Raw genomic sequence first — 14,436 nt, 5'->3', positions numbered from 1 at the left:
ATTTATTTCTCCCTTAATAATAAAGGTTTTCATGTAAAAAGTGCATCAAGTGTTGAGTTGTGTTGTCATTGACTAAGATTTACATTTGTTTGATGATCTGAAACATTGAAGTGGGACAAACATGCAAATAAATGAGACCTTCACTGCACCTAATAACAAGGTCTCGTTGCGAGAGGCATCTGCCAGGGCTTTCCAGCTAAACTTAGCATTCAAAATATCATTTTCTTTGACCATTCCTCCTCAATATTTGTTGCCGCTTGTGGCTCCACATCCACCTCTGTGTTTCCTCAAACTACAGTGAGGGCCGAGAGTCAAAGAGGACGTGCACACGTTAATCACGTGTAAAAAAAAATAGGACATTTATGTTCACGCGTATTTCACGGCCCTAATTTTAACATAACCACAACTTTGGTTTTTGCAGAAACTCGCTGCTTAGTGATGATTAAGTTAGCAATACTACAACGCGTCAATTTTTCTTATTTTGCTTTATTTTACCTCTTTTGGTAGAAGATTTGTAGCCTTGCTCAAAATGATAGAGAAATAAATGTCGTAAACAGATGTTTATTGAACAAAAGATTAAAATCTCATTCACTCACAATTTACTTGAAAGGTAAAGCTACTTTTGTGAAGTGTCATCAAATATGTGCTGCAAAAAAAACAGGAAAAGTATATTTGCAAATTAGAAAAAAAAAGCATATATAAATAACGGGAATATACACATCGTTTCCTGACACAACTCTCTTCATTTGGCAGAAAACTGCTCCAAGCTTTGTTCAGCCTAGCATTCGACGTCCTTGACGTTCAGGCCCAGCATGTTGGAGAGGCCTAATGATAACTTCTCGTTTTCATCTGATGAAGCAACCTCAGGAGCAAACAAACCCAGCGGAGACGCCGGCTTGTCCACTTTGAAAGTCCCTCCTCGGAATAAATTGGCTTCCCCTGCCTCTCCGGAGGCGCTGGCATCAGGAGTCTTCATCGCGATGTTCTTCTCTTCTGTAGGCGAGGTGTTACTGGAGGGCACTTTTTCCTTTGCCATTTTTAGCCTCTCCATGATGTCAATCTTTACTCCGTTTCTGGATGGCACGTTCACGACTGGCAAGCGGATTCCTTTGCTGACGACATAATCCTTTTCCTCGCTGTCCAGTTTGGATAGGCAAAAGGTATCAGGAAGTCCTGCTTTTTGCTCAATGCAGTTTCTGGGCAGGTTGTGTAGTCTGAATATGGGCGCGTCCACTTCAGTGCTACCTCCCTCGTCATCGGTGTCTGAGCTGGACTTAAATCCCCATTTAAACGGCCACTTCAGTTTACTTTTTGGGGAAACGTCACCCCCTGCTCTGATGGCTACTTCAGGTGTGTTGGTGTTTATTTCCGGAGCTGAGACAGCGACAGGAGACAGTTTTGGAGTGGTATCAAGCTCCAGAGTTTTAGTTTTTGATCCAGAAAAACTCATTTTTGGAAGCTTGAAATGTGGCAGTTTAGGCTTTTCCAGATCGGTGTCTACTTTCAGACCTGCCATATCGACATGTGCTCCTTTGAGGTTACCCTTTAACATTGGCCCACTCACACCTGCAGCAGGAGCAGAGATGTTTGCATCTGCTTGAGGAGTACCTATGTTGACCTGGGGTGCCTCCAGTCCAGCCTGAATTGACGGATGAACACTGGGAACTTCTTCAGAACTTGAAAGATCAAGTTTTGGAAGATTGTAATGAGGCAACATAAAGTTGGCCTGCCGGGAATCAAAGTCTAGGTCTGGTGTTTTTAACTGTGCGGCCGGGCCTTTAAGCTCTGCAGTGGGCAAGAGACCCACATGCGGTGCACTCAAATCCACACTTGGCACCTTCAGATCGGCATCAACATCAAGATTAGGCTTTTCTATTTTTGGCCCTGAAAATGTTGGCAATTTCAGATCGGGAGCGTGAAGATCTACGTTTGGACTTTTCAGATCAGCATTGAGGTCTGGAGCTTCAATTTTTGGTGTTGAAAGACCAACATGTGGTGGACTCAAATCCACACCGGGTGCCTTGAAATCGGCATCAACGTCAAGATTAGGCTTTTCTACCTTTGGCCCTGAAAAGGTTGGCAAATGTATCTTGGGAAATTTAGGTTTCCTAGGTGAAACATCAAGCTCTGGACCCTGGAGACCCGCTTTAGGTAAACTGAGGTCAACATCGGGTGTATCGAGACTAGATCGTAGATCAGGGGCTTCTAGATCTACATCAGGTGCATCAATATCTATACTGGTACCCACTTGAGGGCCCTTGACTTTCGGCCACTTTGGGACTTTCAATTTTGGTAACTTTACTTTAGCATCAGTCGGGTCAAAGTTGAGATCGGGGCCGTGAAGGTCTACATTAGGACTTTTGAGATCAACATTGAGGTCTGGGGCATCAATATTTGGTGTTGAAAGATCCACATCTGGTGCGTTTAAATCCACCATTGGCCCCTTGACGTCAGCATCAATATCAGGTGTTACGCCTTTCAGTGTGCCAAACTTGGGCTTCTTGAGCCATCTGAATATTCCAGACGGAGCATCGCCATCAATGTCTAACTTTGGTCCATCCAATTTTACATCCGGTGCATTTACCTCACCATCAATCTTTGGGCCTGTGAGATTCAGGTCAGGTGTTGAAACGTGAGTATCAATATCTGGCCCGTTCACCTTTGGACCCGAGACTGACCACCTTGGTTTTTTGAGGGTGGGCCATTTGATCTTTCCGGCTGCATCTCCATCAGGAGCTTTAGCACTGGCATCAGCTTTCGATAAATTCAGATCAGGTCTATTAAGTTCTACCTGTGGAGCAGAAAGGCTGAGGTCAGGGGTTTTCACGTCAGTATCAAGGTCCACACTTGGGGTTTTCACCTTGGGTGCAGAAAACAGAAACTTTGGCTTTTTCAGTGTTGGGAACTTGACTTTGCCAGAAGGAGCCCCGATGTCAACATCTGGCGTTTTAACATCAACATCTGGTAAGTTGAGGTTTGGTGTATTCATGCCACCCTCGATACTTGGACCAGACACATCAATATCCGGGGTGTTCAGATCTGTTTTGAGGTCCATATCAACTTTAGGGTCGGGTATTTTGGGTTTCTTCAACTTCCAGTGAGGCCAGGCAATTCCTCCAGATGGCGCCTCAATGTCAAGATTTGGGGTCTCACCATTTAAATTGGGACCTTTAATGTCAGCTGTTGGGAGTTCCAGCTGAGCATTAATGTCATTCTCAAGACTTGGAGTCGAGAAATGAGGTGTATTCAGGCCTGCGTCTATGTCCAAGTCTGCCTTTGGACCCTTCACTTTTGGTTTCTTCCATTTCAGGTGGGGCCAGTTGATTTTACCAGGTGAGTCTAAATGGGGTGGGGGTTGTATGTCTAAATCAGGGCCTTTAATGTCACCCTTTGGCAAGTTAACATCAATATCTGGTGCGCTGAGCCCACCCTCTACTCTCAGGACAGAGACACCAAGGTCTGCATCGCACTCAAGATCAGTTTTTGGAGCAGGAAGTTTGGGCTTCTTCCACTTCAAATGTGGCCAATTGATTTTTCCAGATTGGGCACCCAAGTCCAGGTTTGGGGCTTGAACATCTACATCAGGGCCTTTGATCTCACCCTGGGGCAAGTGGATGTCTGGTGTGCTTAGATAACCATCAATTTTTGGTGTATGCAGGCCAGCGTTTAGTGTGGCCTCTGGTCCTTTCACCTTTGGTCCTTTCCATTTTTGGTGGGGCCACTTGATTTTATCTGAAGGCACACTGAGGTCAGCATTTGGGGTTTGTAAGTTAACATCAGGTCCACTTAAATCCAGCTTGGGTTCATTCAGATCCACATTTGGACCTGGTACTTCTATGTTTGGTGAAGATAGATTGAGGTCCATTGCTTGTCTATGAACTGATGGGAGGTCTAGTTCACCATCTACATCTGGGGTTGGGACCTGAGGTAGATCAAATCTTGGCATTGTGAATTGTGGGGCCTTGTACTTCAGGTTACCTGTCTTCACAGTGGACTCGTCAATATCAAGAGAGGCATTGTGGCTGTTGAGGTGCGGACTTGCCAGATTGACAGCTGGTAATCCGAGGGTGCCATTTAGATCTGGTCCGGCCTTTGCAACACAAGGTAACGTCAACTCTGCCCCGGCATCAGCTGACGGTTTACGCAGATTGACATTGTGAAGATCATTGAACACCGACCCATTTAATTCACCCCCCAAGCCCTGAGCTTCATTGAGCTTTCCTGTGAAGCTATCAAGAGAAAGGATGGGTTTCTCAGCTGCTCCATCCAGATCCGCCTTCTTGATCAAGTTCCCACTAAGCACCTGTTGGCAAAATAAGTACAGAAAGTTAGGGTACTTTTACACAGCCAAGGCCTCGTAAAAACAGGTGCTTTTGAATACACGGTTACTGTATGACGATCGTCTTTTGAACAACCCTTGTGGACGTAGAGGTAAGTTAGGAATTCATCATAAGTACACAATGTTTGTCTACTGGACAAAGAGTAGTAAATGTACACTTTGTCACGCACTCACACATGTCCACACTGAATACTTCAATGAATTCTTAATGCTGAATACTTAACATATCGTTTTCAGTGCTTGAAACGTGTCATTTTGAATAGCTACCATTTGAACCCATAAGAATCCAGATCCGTTTAAAGTGAAATGATGGTGGATATACGAGCACATAGAAGAGACTTGTGATGTTTTTCAGTGACGCTCAGGCAGGTTCAGGACTTGTGAGGCACGGACTCCTTTGGAGTTTTTTTTATGTTAATACAGGTTCCTCATTAAGAGGATAACAAGAAAGGGAAGCGAATATTTCACTTAGGGTTAGGGGTTACGGGTTAGGGTTAGGGTTAGGGTTAGGGTTAGGGTTAGGGTTAGGGTTAGGGGTTAGGGTTAGGGTTAGGGGTTAGGGGTAAGGGTGAGGGGTTAGGGTGAGGGGTTAGGGTTAGGGTGAGGGGTTAGGGTGAGGGGTTAGGGTTAGGGGTTAGGGTTAGGGTGAGGGGTTAGGGTGAGGGGTTAGGGTGAGGGGTTAGAGTTAGGGGTTAGGGTTAGCGTGAGGGGTTAGGGTTAGGGTGAGGGGTTAGGGTGAGGGGTTAGGGTTAGGGTTAGCGTGAGGGTTTGGGTGAGGGGTTAGGGTGAGGGGTTAGGGTTAGGGGTTAGGGTTAGCGTGAGGGGTTAGGGTTAGGGGTTAGGGTTAGGGTGAGGGGTTAGGGTGAGGGGTTAGGGGTTAGGGGTTAGGGTTAGCGTGAGGGGTTAGGGTTAGGGGTTAGGGTTAGCGTGAGGGGTTAGGGTTAGGGATTAGGGTTAGGATGAGGGGTTAGGGTGAGGGGTTAGGGTGAGGGGTTAAAGTTAGGGGTTAGGGTTAGCGTGAGGGGTTAGGGTTAGGGGTTAGGGTGAGGGGTTAGGGGTTAGGGTGAGGGGTTAGGGTGAGGGGTTAGGGGTTAGGGTTAGCGTGAGGGGTTAGGGTTAGGGGTTAGGGTTAGGGTGAGGGGTTAGGGTTAGGGTTAGGGTGAGAGTTAGGGTTACGGGTTAGGGTGAGGGGTTAGGGTGAGGGGTTAGGGTTAGTGTTAGGGGTTACGGTTAGGGGTTAGCGTGACGGTTAGGGTGAGGGGTTAGGGTTAGGGTGAGGGGTTAGGGTTAGGGTTAGCGTGAGGGGTTAGGGTTAGGGTTAGCGTGAGGGTTCGGGTGAGGGGTTAGGGGTTAGGGTGAGGGGTTAGGGTTAGGGGTTAGGGGTTAGGCCTCCATCTTGGCAATGAAATTCATTCATTCATTCAGCATAGCATAACAATATCTTGCATTGGATTTGCTGCTCTCCAGCTGGTGCTGCTGCTGTAAAAAAAAAAAACAAACACAGGCTTTTCCTCTCTGTGGAAGGACGGCAGTGACAAGCATCTTCCAGCACGTCAGGATGAGAAGGTGAAGGATGAGAATACTGTAAGTGACATTTCTCTATATTTTATTGTCCCACAAGCAGGAACCTCCATTAAAGACATTACACGGGATTTAGAGAGTCACGGTGTAGAATAAATGTTTCGACAACATTATATTATTGGACACATGCTGACAAACACAAACTGGTAGGCACCATGATCCAACTCAGTGCACTCACTGAGTGCACTCAGACGGTAAGACGAAATGTTCGCGGTAACCTCATTTTTGGTTTCTATCTTGCATATATATATATTTATTTATTTCATTTCATATTTTATTTTATTGTTTCTGTCACGCTACACAGGACAGGAGCGTGCACTTCTCGTTCCGCGCCATTATTCTGGCAAGCGGTGCTTCCGGTGTGGTGGAAGGGACTGCCGCTCCACGCCTGGGAGAGACTTGTTTGTATTATTTTTGTACAAGTGTCTTCACAGAGCCTCTCTCTGTTATTTTTTGTTTTTTGTGTGCAATAAAGACACGTTTGAATGCCCTTCGCCGCTTTCTCTGCATTCTGGGGGTCAAGCCGTCGACAGCTCCAGCCGTCACGTGACAGTTTCATCACGACTGCCCCCCCTGACGGCATGTCACTGTTTTTTTGTAAAGTATTACTAATTCATTTTATTTTGATTACTAATTCATGACCAGTCATGGTGAAAAATGAACATAAAACAAATATGAATAATTTTCCATTCATCTGTGATCTAAATATATTTTCTGGATGAGTCTAATCGTTTTTAACATTTTCTTACGTAAAAATGCTGATCGTGAGGCTGTCGCGAGCGTGCCTTCGTCCCGCCGCGTTGCACGCTGAGTTGGATCATGGCGCCTGCCAGTTTGTGTTTGTGTCAGCTATAATATATAATAACGTTTATGATACACCGTGACTTTCCACAGCCTGTGTAACGTCTCAGATGCACATGTGACATCATTATTCTTGCTAACCCGACAGAAATGTCATACTGCTGGAGGGTGCTTGTCACTGCCATTCTTCTTTTGACAGCAGCAGTATGAAAGCTACTTTGTGTCTAGCTAGCTGGCTAGCTATGTATCAATATATTTTTATGATGAGGCACAATCAGAGGAGTGAAATATGTTAGATTTTGGGAACCTATCCCCTGTGATAAACGAGGGAACACTGTATTTTTGAGAAACCGTGCTCGAGTAATGCTTGACTTGCGTGATGATGATGATTACCTCAGCTGAGTCTTGAAGGTTTAGTCCCAGGGAGCCGATGTCGGCGTTGGCATTTGCTTCATTCTTTGTCACCACCTTCAGGTTGTTATCGTACGGCTGCAGCACCTTCAGGATGTTCAGCACTTCCTTCTTGTCCAGATGATCGAGGCGTATCGTGGCTGCTACGATGTCGCCCCCTGGAAAGGTGACACGTAACGCCGCTCACTCACTGCTTCCCGCTGAGTGACTGCTTTCTCCTACCTGTCTGCAAGACGCCGTTTCCAACACCGTCCGGCATCCCCTTCATGGCCACGCCTCTCTCTGAGCCATCCAGGACCAGGCCTTCAGAAAAACTGCTCATGCTGTACTCGCTCTGCGTGATGGAGCTGTGGGTCAGCGTTGCCGCGCCGTGTCTCAGATATTTCTAACTTTGACTTGTCGTACTCACCGTCATATCTCAGGGGTGTTTAGATCCACATGTCATGGAAGCGCTTCTGCGCACGTATCTCTAAAAAAAGGGTGCATTTTCTGTTCATTTAAAATGTGAAACATTTATTGGAAACATGATGAGGATACACTCCAAGTACAGCGGAACCCTGGACAGTGGAACCTCCTTGATAGCATCCACCGCACGGACACCATCTTCCTGATTGACTACGAGTTCTTTCTTGAATTCAGTCGTGTTTCTCACCTTCTTCATCCAAATGCTGGCAATCGCACCTTTCTTTAGCTCCATTTTGGTGATACTGAGATGAGAAACACCACTGAATTCCAGGAACAACATAAACAGGAAGGTGGTGGGTGCTGGTGGTTGATCTCGCTGCCGCATTGTGTCTTTGGGGAAGGTCACGTCAAGAATCAACCTTAAATGTTCATTCATCCCCTTCATTCGTCCCTGATGTGTGTTTTGATGCATTTGGAATCGTAAAACTATAAAAACGTACTTTCTGGAACAAATGAATTGGACTGACATGATTTCTTCTGTGAAAAATCCATTCAGTTAGCGTTCGTTTCGATTAGAGTCAGACCTTCTGGAAGGAATGAAGGTTCCGTTGACCAAGGTTCCGCTGTAATACAAACATTGATGAGTAAACAATGAAGTAGTACCGCAGATGCAGTACTACTTCATCACTTTGGGACATTTTTCCAAGACAGTTTTTTCTCCCTTGAGAGCACATCATGAGCCCCTTTTCGTTTCCTATTTACCCTGCTAGTTTGAAGAACCCCCTGCACTTCCACCTCAAGTCTACCTCTGCTAACGAACGCTGATTGGTTCTCCTCAGCCGCCTTGTCTTCGTTTGTGTGAAAAGCACAAAGTGAACATCCCACTGTCACGCTCTGCTTGTGTGTCATTTTTCCACAGATCACATGACCCCCAGCGATGGGCGGAACAGCGAGGCACCCCTGTGGAAGGATCCGGAGGACGTTGTACAGTGTGGGCGAAGCCTGAGGAACGAACGGGCGTCTTCCTGCTGCAGCAGGAAGACGTCGGTTTGTACCTCAGTGTTCCTCCTCACTCCTTCACCTGTTCTGGATCCGTCTGCATTGGTCTGCACGACTCCCAATGTGCAGTCACGGGGGGAGACCACCTTCTTTCATTGTCTTTTTGCTGACACCCTTTGCCTCGTTGTTCCATCAGCGCTCACGGTACACACCTGTTGTTCGTCTCGGGCATTTTTAGACATGGAAAAGCCTCAAGATGGCTTGATAGCTCAGTTGTATTGTATTGATGTTTGATGGCTTGTTTTTGGCTTCAATGAGCCCAAGAGAGCTCTTGCCTGCAGAAGACAACCCGTGGGAAGAAAGACCCACAAAGAAATCATCAAAGCATGTTCCAAGTCTGTTCAAGGACCGATCCAAAGGGGTTATTCTCCTTGCGTTCGGATCAGAGAGACACCGAAACAACAACACCCACAAACACAGCGCCTCAGGAATCCGAGGCTTCTGCAAGGGAATGTATGCATCCCGACCAGTCGGTTTGCATTCTCGCACACACACGCACACACACACACACACAGTCTGTCCGTCAGCCACACCCGAACATCTCCGCATGTAAATCTCACCCAGCACAACATGAAGACACAAAGACGCTGTGTGCCAACACCGGGCGGGGAAACAAGGAGCATAAACAAACAACTGCTGTGTTGTTGTGTTACAAATTAGCTTTTAAAGCAACAATTAGACTAAGGAAATCACTGATGTGTGTGCGTGAGACTGATGATAAGAAGCACTGAAGTCAGCCCACTGATTTTTAGTGTTTTGAGGGAAACGATCCTTTGACCAGAATGTGACAGATTTACAAGTCATGTGTTCCTTCACGTGCACAGGCCCTGTTTTAAAACTCAACTTATGTTCACTTTTCTTTTTAACGTCACGGAAGTTGCTGAATTCATGATTTCCTCTGCAAGACACACATCATGCGGGCCAGCGCTGCACGAAGCCAAGCTGGCGTTTTCTTGAATTCCTCAAAGTGAAGGCGAGGACACAAGGTCACCTCCTAACAATCAAATCATAACAATATGAATGAATACAGCTGACATGATGCTGCGAGAAACGAGTTGAAATGTCATCAGACAACAAGCCGTCACGCAAATATTTGGAATTTGGATTGACTTTTTGTGCGTTTCATTAGCAAATATATCATTCTTCCATTTTTGCGACACCTGTGAAGCACACATCCTGCATATTTGATATACATATAAGATACATACATATACTGTACGTACATAGATACAAGATACATACATACATACAGTACGTATATAAGGTGGAATACGTGCACAAGTATGGTAGGAATTGTCAGGCGCCTGTTAACACGTGTCTGCACTTGAGGCGGATGGTTGCAGGAAGGAAGGAGTGTGTGATGACACACAGGGTGTGCACGGTGTAATCATCAGTTACGTGATAAAAAAACACTTTTTTCAGCTGATTTATGCAAAAAAAAAAACTAAATGATTACCTACAGCATCGTTTAATGCTGCATGTGTCGCACATGTCACGTTGACAAAATATCACTAAATAATTTACACAAGAGTCATGATTCCATCCTGGTCCCAGTCATGACCCTTGGGGTACTCCGCAAAAGACAGCCAAGCATGTATGTCCTCCCAACTTGTACTCACCGTGTCCTGCTTCCAAACACGCCTGGACGCCCGGGGAGGAAAGAAGTCTCCTCTTCAGCGTGTCACTCCGCTCTGTCACGAGCATGGCACGGATCTGCCAGTTAAATGCCGAGCAGCTCGAAAGCAACCAGGAGAACAGGTTGGGCGGCTTCAGCACTGCCTCTCCAGATGCCCCCCGTCCCCTTGCAACACACACACCTCAGTTTAAAAGTATGCCGGAGCGAGCGACATGCAGGCCTTTTGGCATTCGAAACCAGACGAGAAGCACATGGAGAAAAAAAGCACAGCAGAGAGAACGACACCACTCCTTTGTAACTGGACGGACCAGGTCGCGTCTTCTTCACTCACCTTCCATGAATAGCTGAACCACCCCTTTGTCCCTTTTGGCCTTTTGTTGCTGTTGCAAGGCCGCTGCATTTATTACTGTTTCACGTCAAAGCTCATTCAGTCTTGTGTTATATTTGATTATTTGATTCTCCTCGCTGTCATGAACAACAATTGTTACCGATGATCTACGTCGGGGGTGTCCAAACCTTCACCTTAAAGGATGCCACACCCAGACCCTTGTCACCCCCTCAATAAACGTGAAGCTGTCTTTGTAGATGCATCACCTTGGCCTCTCTTGGAAGCTAACAAGCTCCATTTGTATCCCTAATAGTTGGCATACGTCTAAGTGGTGCTGACACAGAGTCCCTCGTTTAACGCGGTTAATTGGTTCCAGACCCGACCGACCGTGATAAGTGAACCTAGTAGAACATAGTAGGATTCCTTCTTCATAAATCAAATATTTTCAGTATCAAGTATCAACCCCTTCTAAATACAGTTTTTAACATGATTAGAGCCCTCTAGACAAGAAATAACACCCCTATAGTCACCTTGACACTCCTATTATCCAAGATAGTAGACGACATAGGAGAAAATGTGTGGGCGATCACAGCTCAACTGTTCTTGCTATGTTCCTGCAAAGGATTCAAAGGAAACAAGCTAGGAGAGTATCACTTATTACTCAAAGCCTGACGTGCCGTATTTGCTAATGCTAATATCAATAAATGTCACACTTTCATGATTTTCAATCAATATTTGTTCTTTGTTCAAGTCAAAGTATATTTGTTCAACACAAACAAGTATCAAGAATGCAGTGGTGTGAAAAAATGTTGCCCCCCTCCTGATTTCTTCTTTATTTGCATGCTTGTCGCACTTCAGTGTTTGAGATCATCAAACAAATGTAAATATTAGTCAATGACAACACAACTCAACACAAAAATGCACTTTTTCAATGAAACTTTTTATTATTAAATCCAAAGCTACATGTCCCTGTGTGAAAAAGTGATGGGCCCCTGTTAAAACATAACATAACTGAGATGAATTGAGATCTATCAGTGTGGAAAAGGTTATAAAGCCATTTCTAAAGCTTTGGGACTCCAGCCAACCACAGTGAGAGCCATTATCCACAAATGGCCAAAACATGAAACAGTGGTGAACCTTCCCAGGAGGGGCCGGCCAACCAAAATGACCCCAAGAGCACAGCCACAACTCATTCGAGAGGTCACAAAAGACCCCACAACAACATCCAAAGAACTGCAGGCCTCACTTGCCTCAGTTAAGGTCAGAGTTCATGACTCCACCATAAAAAACAACAACAACTGGGCAACAACAAAAACAGCATTAAGGCTCGTCTCAATTTTGCCAGAAAACATCTTGATGATCCCCAAGACCTTTGGGAAAATACTCAAAAGTTGAACTTTTTGGAAGGTGTGTGTCCCATTACATCATAGCAAGAGTAAAACACGGTGGTGGTAGTGTGATGGTCTTCAGGACCTGGAAGACCTGCTGTGATAAATGGAAGCATGAATTGTGCTGAAGGAGAATGTTGGTGACCTCAAGCTGAAAGCAACTTGGGTTCTGCAGCAGGACAATGATCCAAAACACACCAGCAAGTCCACCTCTGAATGGATGAGAGTCAATATATCTAAGCTGTTAGCATATGTACACGTGTTGCTTTGCAAAATATCCATGCGGCAAAGTTGCATCCTTTCATTGGTGACCCTGGCTGGCTTCTACGACATGACTGCTTGCCTCGCTGCTCCGTTCACGACTGGACCGTCAGTGGCGTAACCCTGAGCGCCCTCGTTGTCTGCAGTGTATGAGCCTACTTATGCGGGGCTTGTAAGACTGTCGGAAGCTGACTTTCATGCTGCACATACCTGATCTCAGCGTGGGTACCACTTAGCACACGACTTGCAACAACCGGAAAAGCAGCTGCAGCACGTACAGGATACTTTCCATTTACCAACGATATCAGTGTGGCAGCGCATGGCTCCACAATAACGATACCGCAGTGAAGTTGTGCTGATGCACGGGCGTTCCTTCAAGGAAGCACAAGTCAAGACGTACAGGTTTGTCATTTTTGGGGGTCTAAAAAATAAAAAGTACTGATGACATACTGTCCCAACACATATGACCCAATAACACGTCATATATCACAGCATATCATAGCATCCCTCTGATACCATGCAAAGATGGAAGTGGATGTACTCTGCACGGCCGTACCGCCTCACTCATGAATGCCACATTTTTGTGAAACAAAAAAAGCAGGGGTGTCCAAAGTGTGGCCCCGGGGGCCATTTGCGGCCCACAGCTGGTTTCTTATTGGCCCTCGGTATATCGTAAAACACAGTGAAAGACTTTAAGCCCCAAAGGAAAGAAGCAGTGAGCGCAACATGGCGTTCACGTGTTCCAGTAGACTGGTTTGCTAACAAGTCACATGTTTCGTATGAATTAGCGTTGCCATACAAGTCAAAAAGACTATTATTAGCAACTGTGCTCCCCCCCCACCCCCCGTGTTTGCTGTTTAAAAAAAAATCTAAATATTTCAACTTTTTTCTTTGTAAATGTTCTTTTTGTAACATTATGACTTTATTGACATAATATTAGAACTCCTCAATGACAACCTCCTTTTATTCTTGTTGTTTCTCATCATGTTAGTCTTCAATATTTCAACTCCACATTTACTTTACTTTAGTTTGCTCTGCTAAAACTGCAGCTTGGTTTCTCTTTAGAATATGACTTTTTCCTCTTAACACAACTTGTCTATAGCGGCCACTAGAGGGAGTCTGCAAAAGTGGCCGCTATAGACAGGTGGCCTCTATAGACAGGTTGGCGTCCAGTTTGAATGTTGACCAGTAGAGGAAAAAAAAAGAAAAAAAGGGGAAAATAATAATAATAATAATGTTGACCAGTAGAGGGCACTGCGGACTGCAGATAAAAGTTGTACAGCACTACTAGGCTTGTTATTATCATGGTTCATGGTTTTAATCCTGAACATGCATGAGTCAAACAGTAGCACATCACATAGTACACTTCACAATTTTGCATGTCCAAAAAGGAGTAGGAAGAAGCAAAGCTTATTTAATCCTACCCCTCATCAGTTTCACATCAGTTCCAATACATTTATTCACCTCTTGTTCTTCCAAGTGTACTTTGTAGGTCTACATGACAATGTAGTGCAATCATAGCCAAGGTTTTTACTTACTAAAAGGAAGCTAGAGGCTTAATAATAACTGATAACTGATAAAATACTTAAGTACAACCGAACTCAGTTTTGCTCCCGCTGCCGCATGCATGCTAGCGTATGTTTTTTTTTATTGTAGCGTCGCTGGGAGCACGTCCTGTTCCCAGCATACTTTGCGGTAATGTTTTGATGCAAATGCTCTTAAAGTTACATGTTTGACCAGGAAATAGCAAGCTCAAAAGAAGACGGCTTTTTTATGTGGAACAACTGACAGTTTGTGTGGATCTTGTGAATGATTGTGACTGAGCTAGGACTCAGTAATTAAAGTCTACACACGACGGCTTCATTGATTGAAAAATGAAACTTTTTCGTACATGAAGCTTCTACTTGAGTTGGTAATTTGGCCGCTATATGCAGGCAGATATTGACCAAGGGAGACAAAATGGGTGGCCGCTGGCTGCGTTGGACAGGTGACTGCTATACACAGGGTCTATAACATGTACATTTGCTGCAGGGGATTTTTCAGTGGCTGCTATAGGCAGGGGGCCGTTCTATAAAGGTGGCCGCTAAGACAGGTTTGACTGTATTTCATTCTCTTAAAATGACAGCTGTTTTTGTTGTTGTTGTTTTTTTAAATTTCCAACTATTTCAACTTTCTTTCTGTAAATGTTCTTCTTGTAATTCTGACTTTATTCCCACAATATTTTGAC

General features: G+C 45.0%; 1 protein-coding gene across 3 annotated transcripts; it reads right to left on the bottom strand.

Moving 5' to 3' along the window:
• Positions 1–545: 545 nt before the first annotated feature.
• On the bottom strand, positions 546–10,370 carry si:ch211-125o16.4 (neuroblast differentiation-associated protein AHNAK). Of its 3 annotated transcripts, XM_054797560.1 has the most exons (6): positions 10,216–10,370; positions 9,441–9,590; positions 7,542–7,601; positions 7,355–7,466; positions 7,115–7,290; positions 546–4,303 (listed from the first exon to the last, which is right to left on the bottom strand). In XM_054797560.1, exons 3-6 carry the CDS (start codon positions 7,545–7,547, stop codon positions 779–781), a joined length of 3,819 nt encoding a protein of 1,272 aa, XP_054653535.1. In that variant the 5' UTR covers positions 7,548–7,601; positions 9,441–9,590; positions 10,216–10,370; the 3' UTR covers positions 546–778. The 3 variants fall into 3 exon arrangements, with proteins under 3 accessions (XP_054653535.1, XP_054653534.1, XP_054653536.1); XM_054797559.1 differs by lacking the exon at positions 9,441–9,590 and having other exon boundaries at positions 10,216–10,320; XM_054797561.1 differs by lacking the exon at positions 9,441–9,590 and having other exon boundaries at positions 7,355–7,479; positions 10,216–10,286.
• Positions 10,371–14,436: the final 4,066 nt, after the last annotated feature.

The sequence above is a fragment of the Dunckerocampus dactyliophorus genome, chromosome 13 (genome assembly GCF_027744805.1).
Source record: "Dunckerocampus dactyliophorus isolate RoL2022-P2 chromosome 13, RoL_Ddac_1.1, whole genome shotgun sequence".
Classification (NCBI taxonomy): domain Eukaryota; kingdom Metazoa; phylum Chordata; class Actinopteri; order Syngnathiformes; family Syngnathidae; genus Dunckerocampus; species Dunckerocampus dactyliophorus.
Note: the sequence above shows the minus strand (reverse complement) of the source record. Positions and strands in the feature narration are given on the sequence as shown.

Coding starts and splice junctions, on each gene's coding strand:
- si:ch211-125o16.4 (XM_054797560.1), bottom strand. Junction 7,291..7,354: donor AAACGGCGTCTTGCAGACAG/GTAGGAGAAAGC, acceptor TCACCTTTCCAG/GGGGCGACATCGTAGCAGCC. Junction 4,304..7,114: donor ACCTTCAAGACTCAGCTGAG/GTAATCATCATC, acceptor TTTTGCCAACAG/GTGCTTAGTGGGAACTTGAT.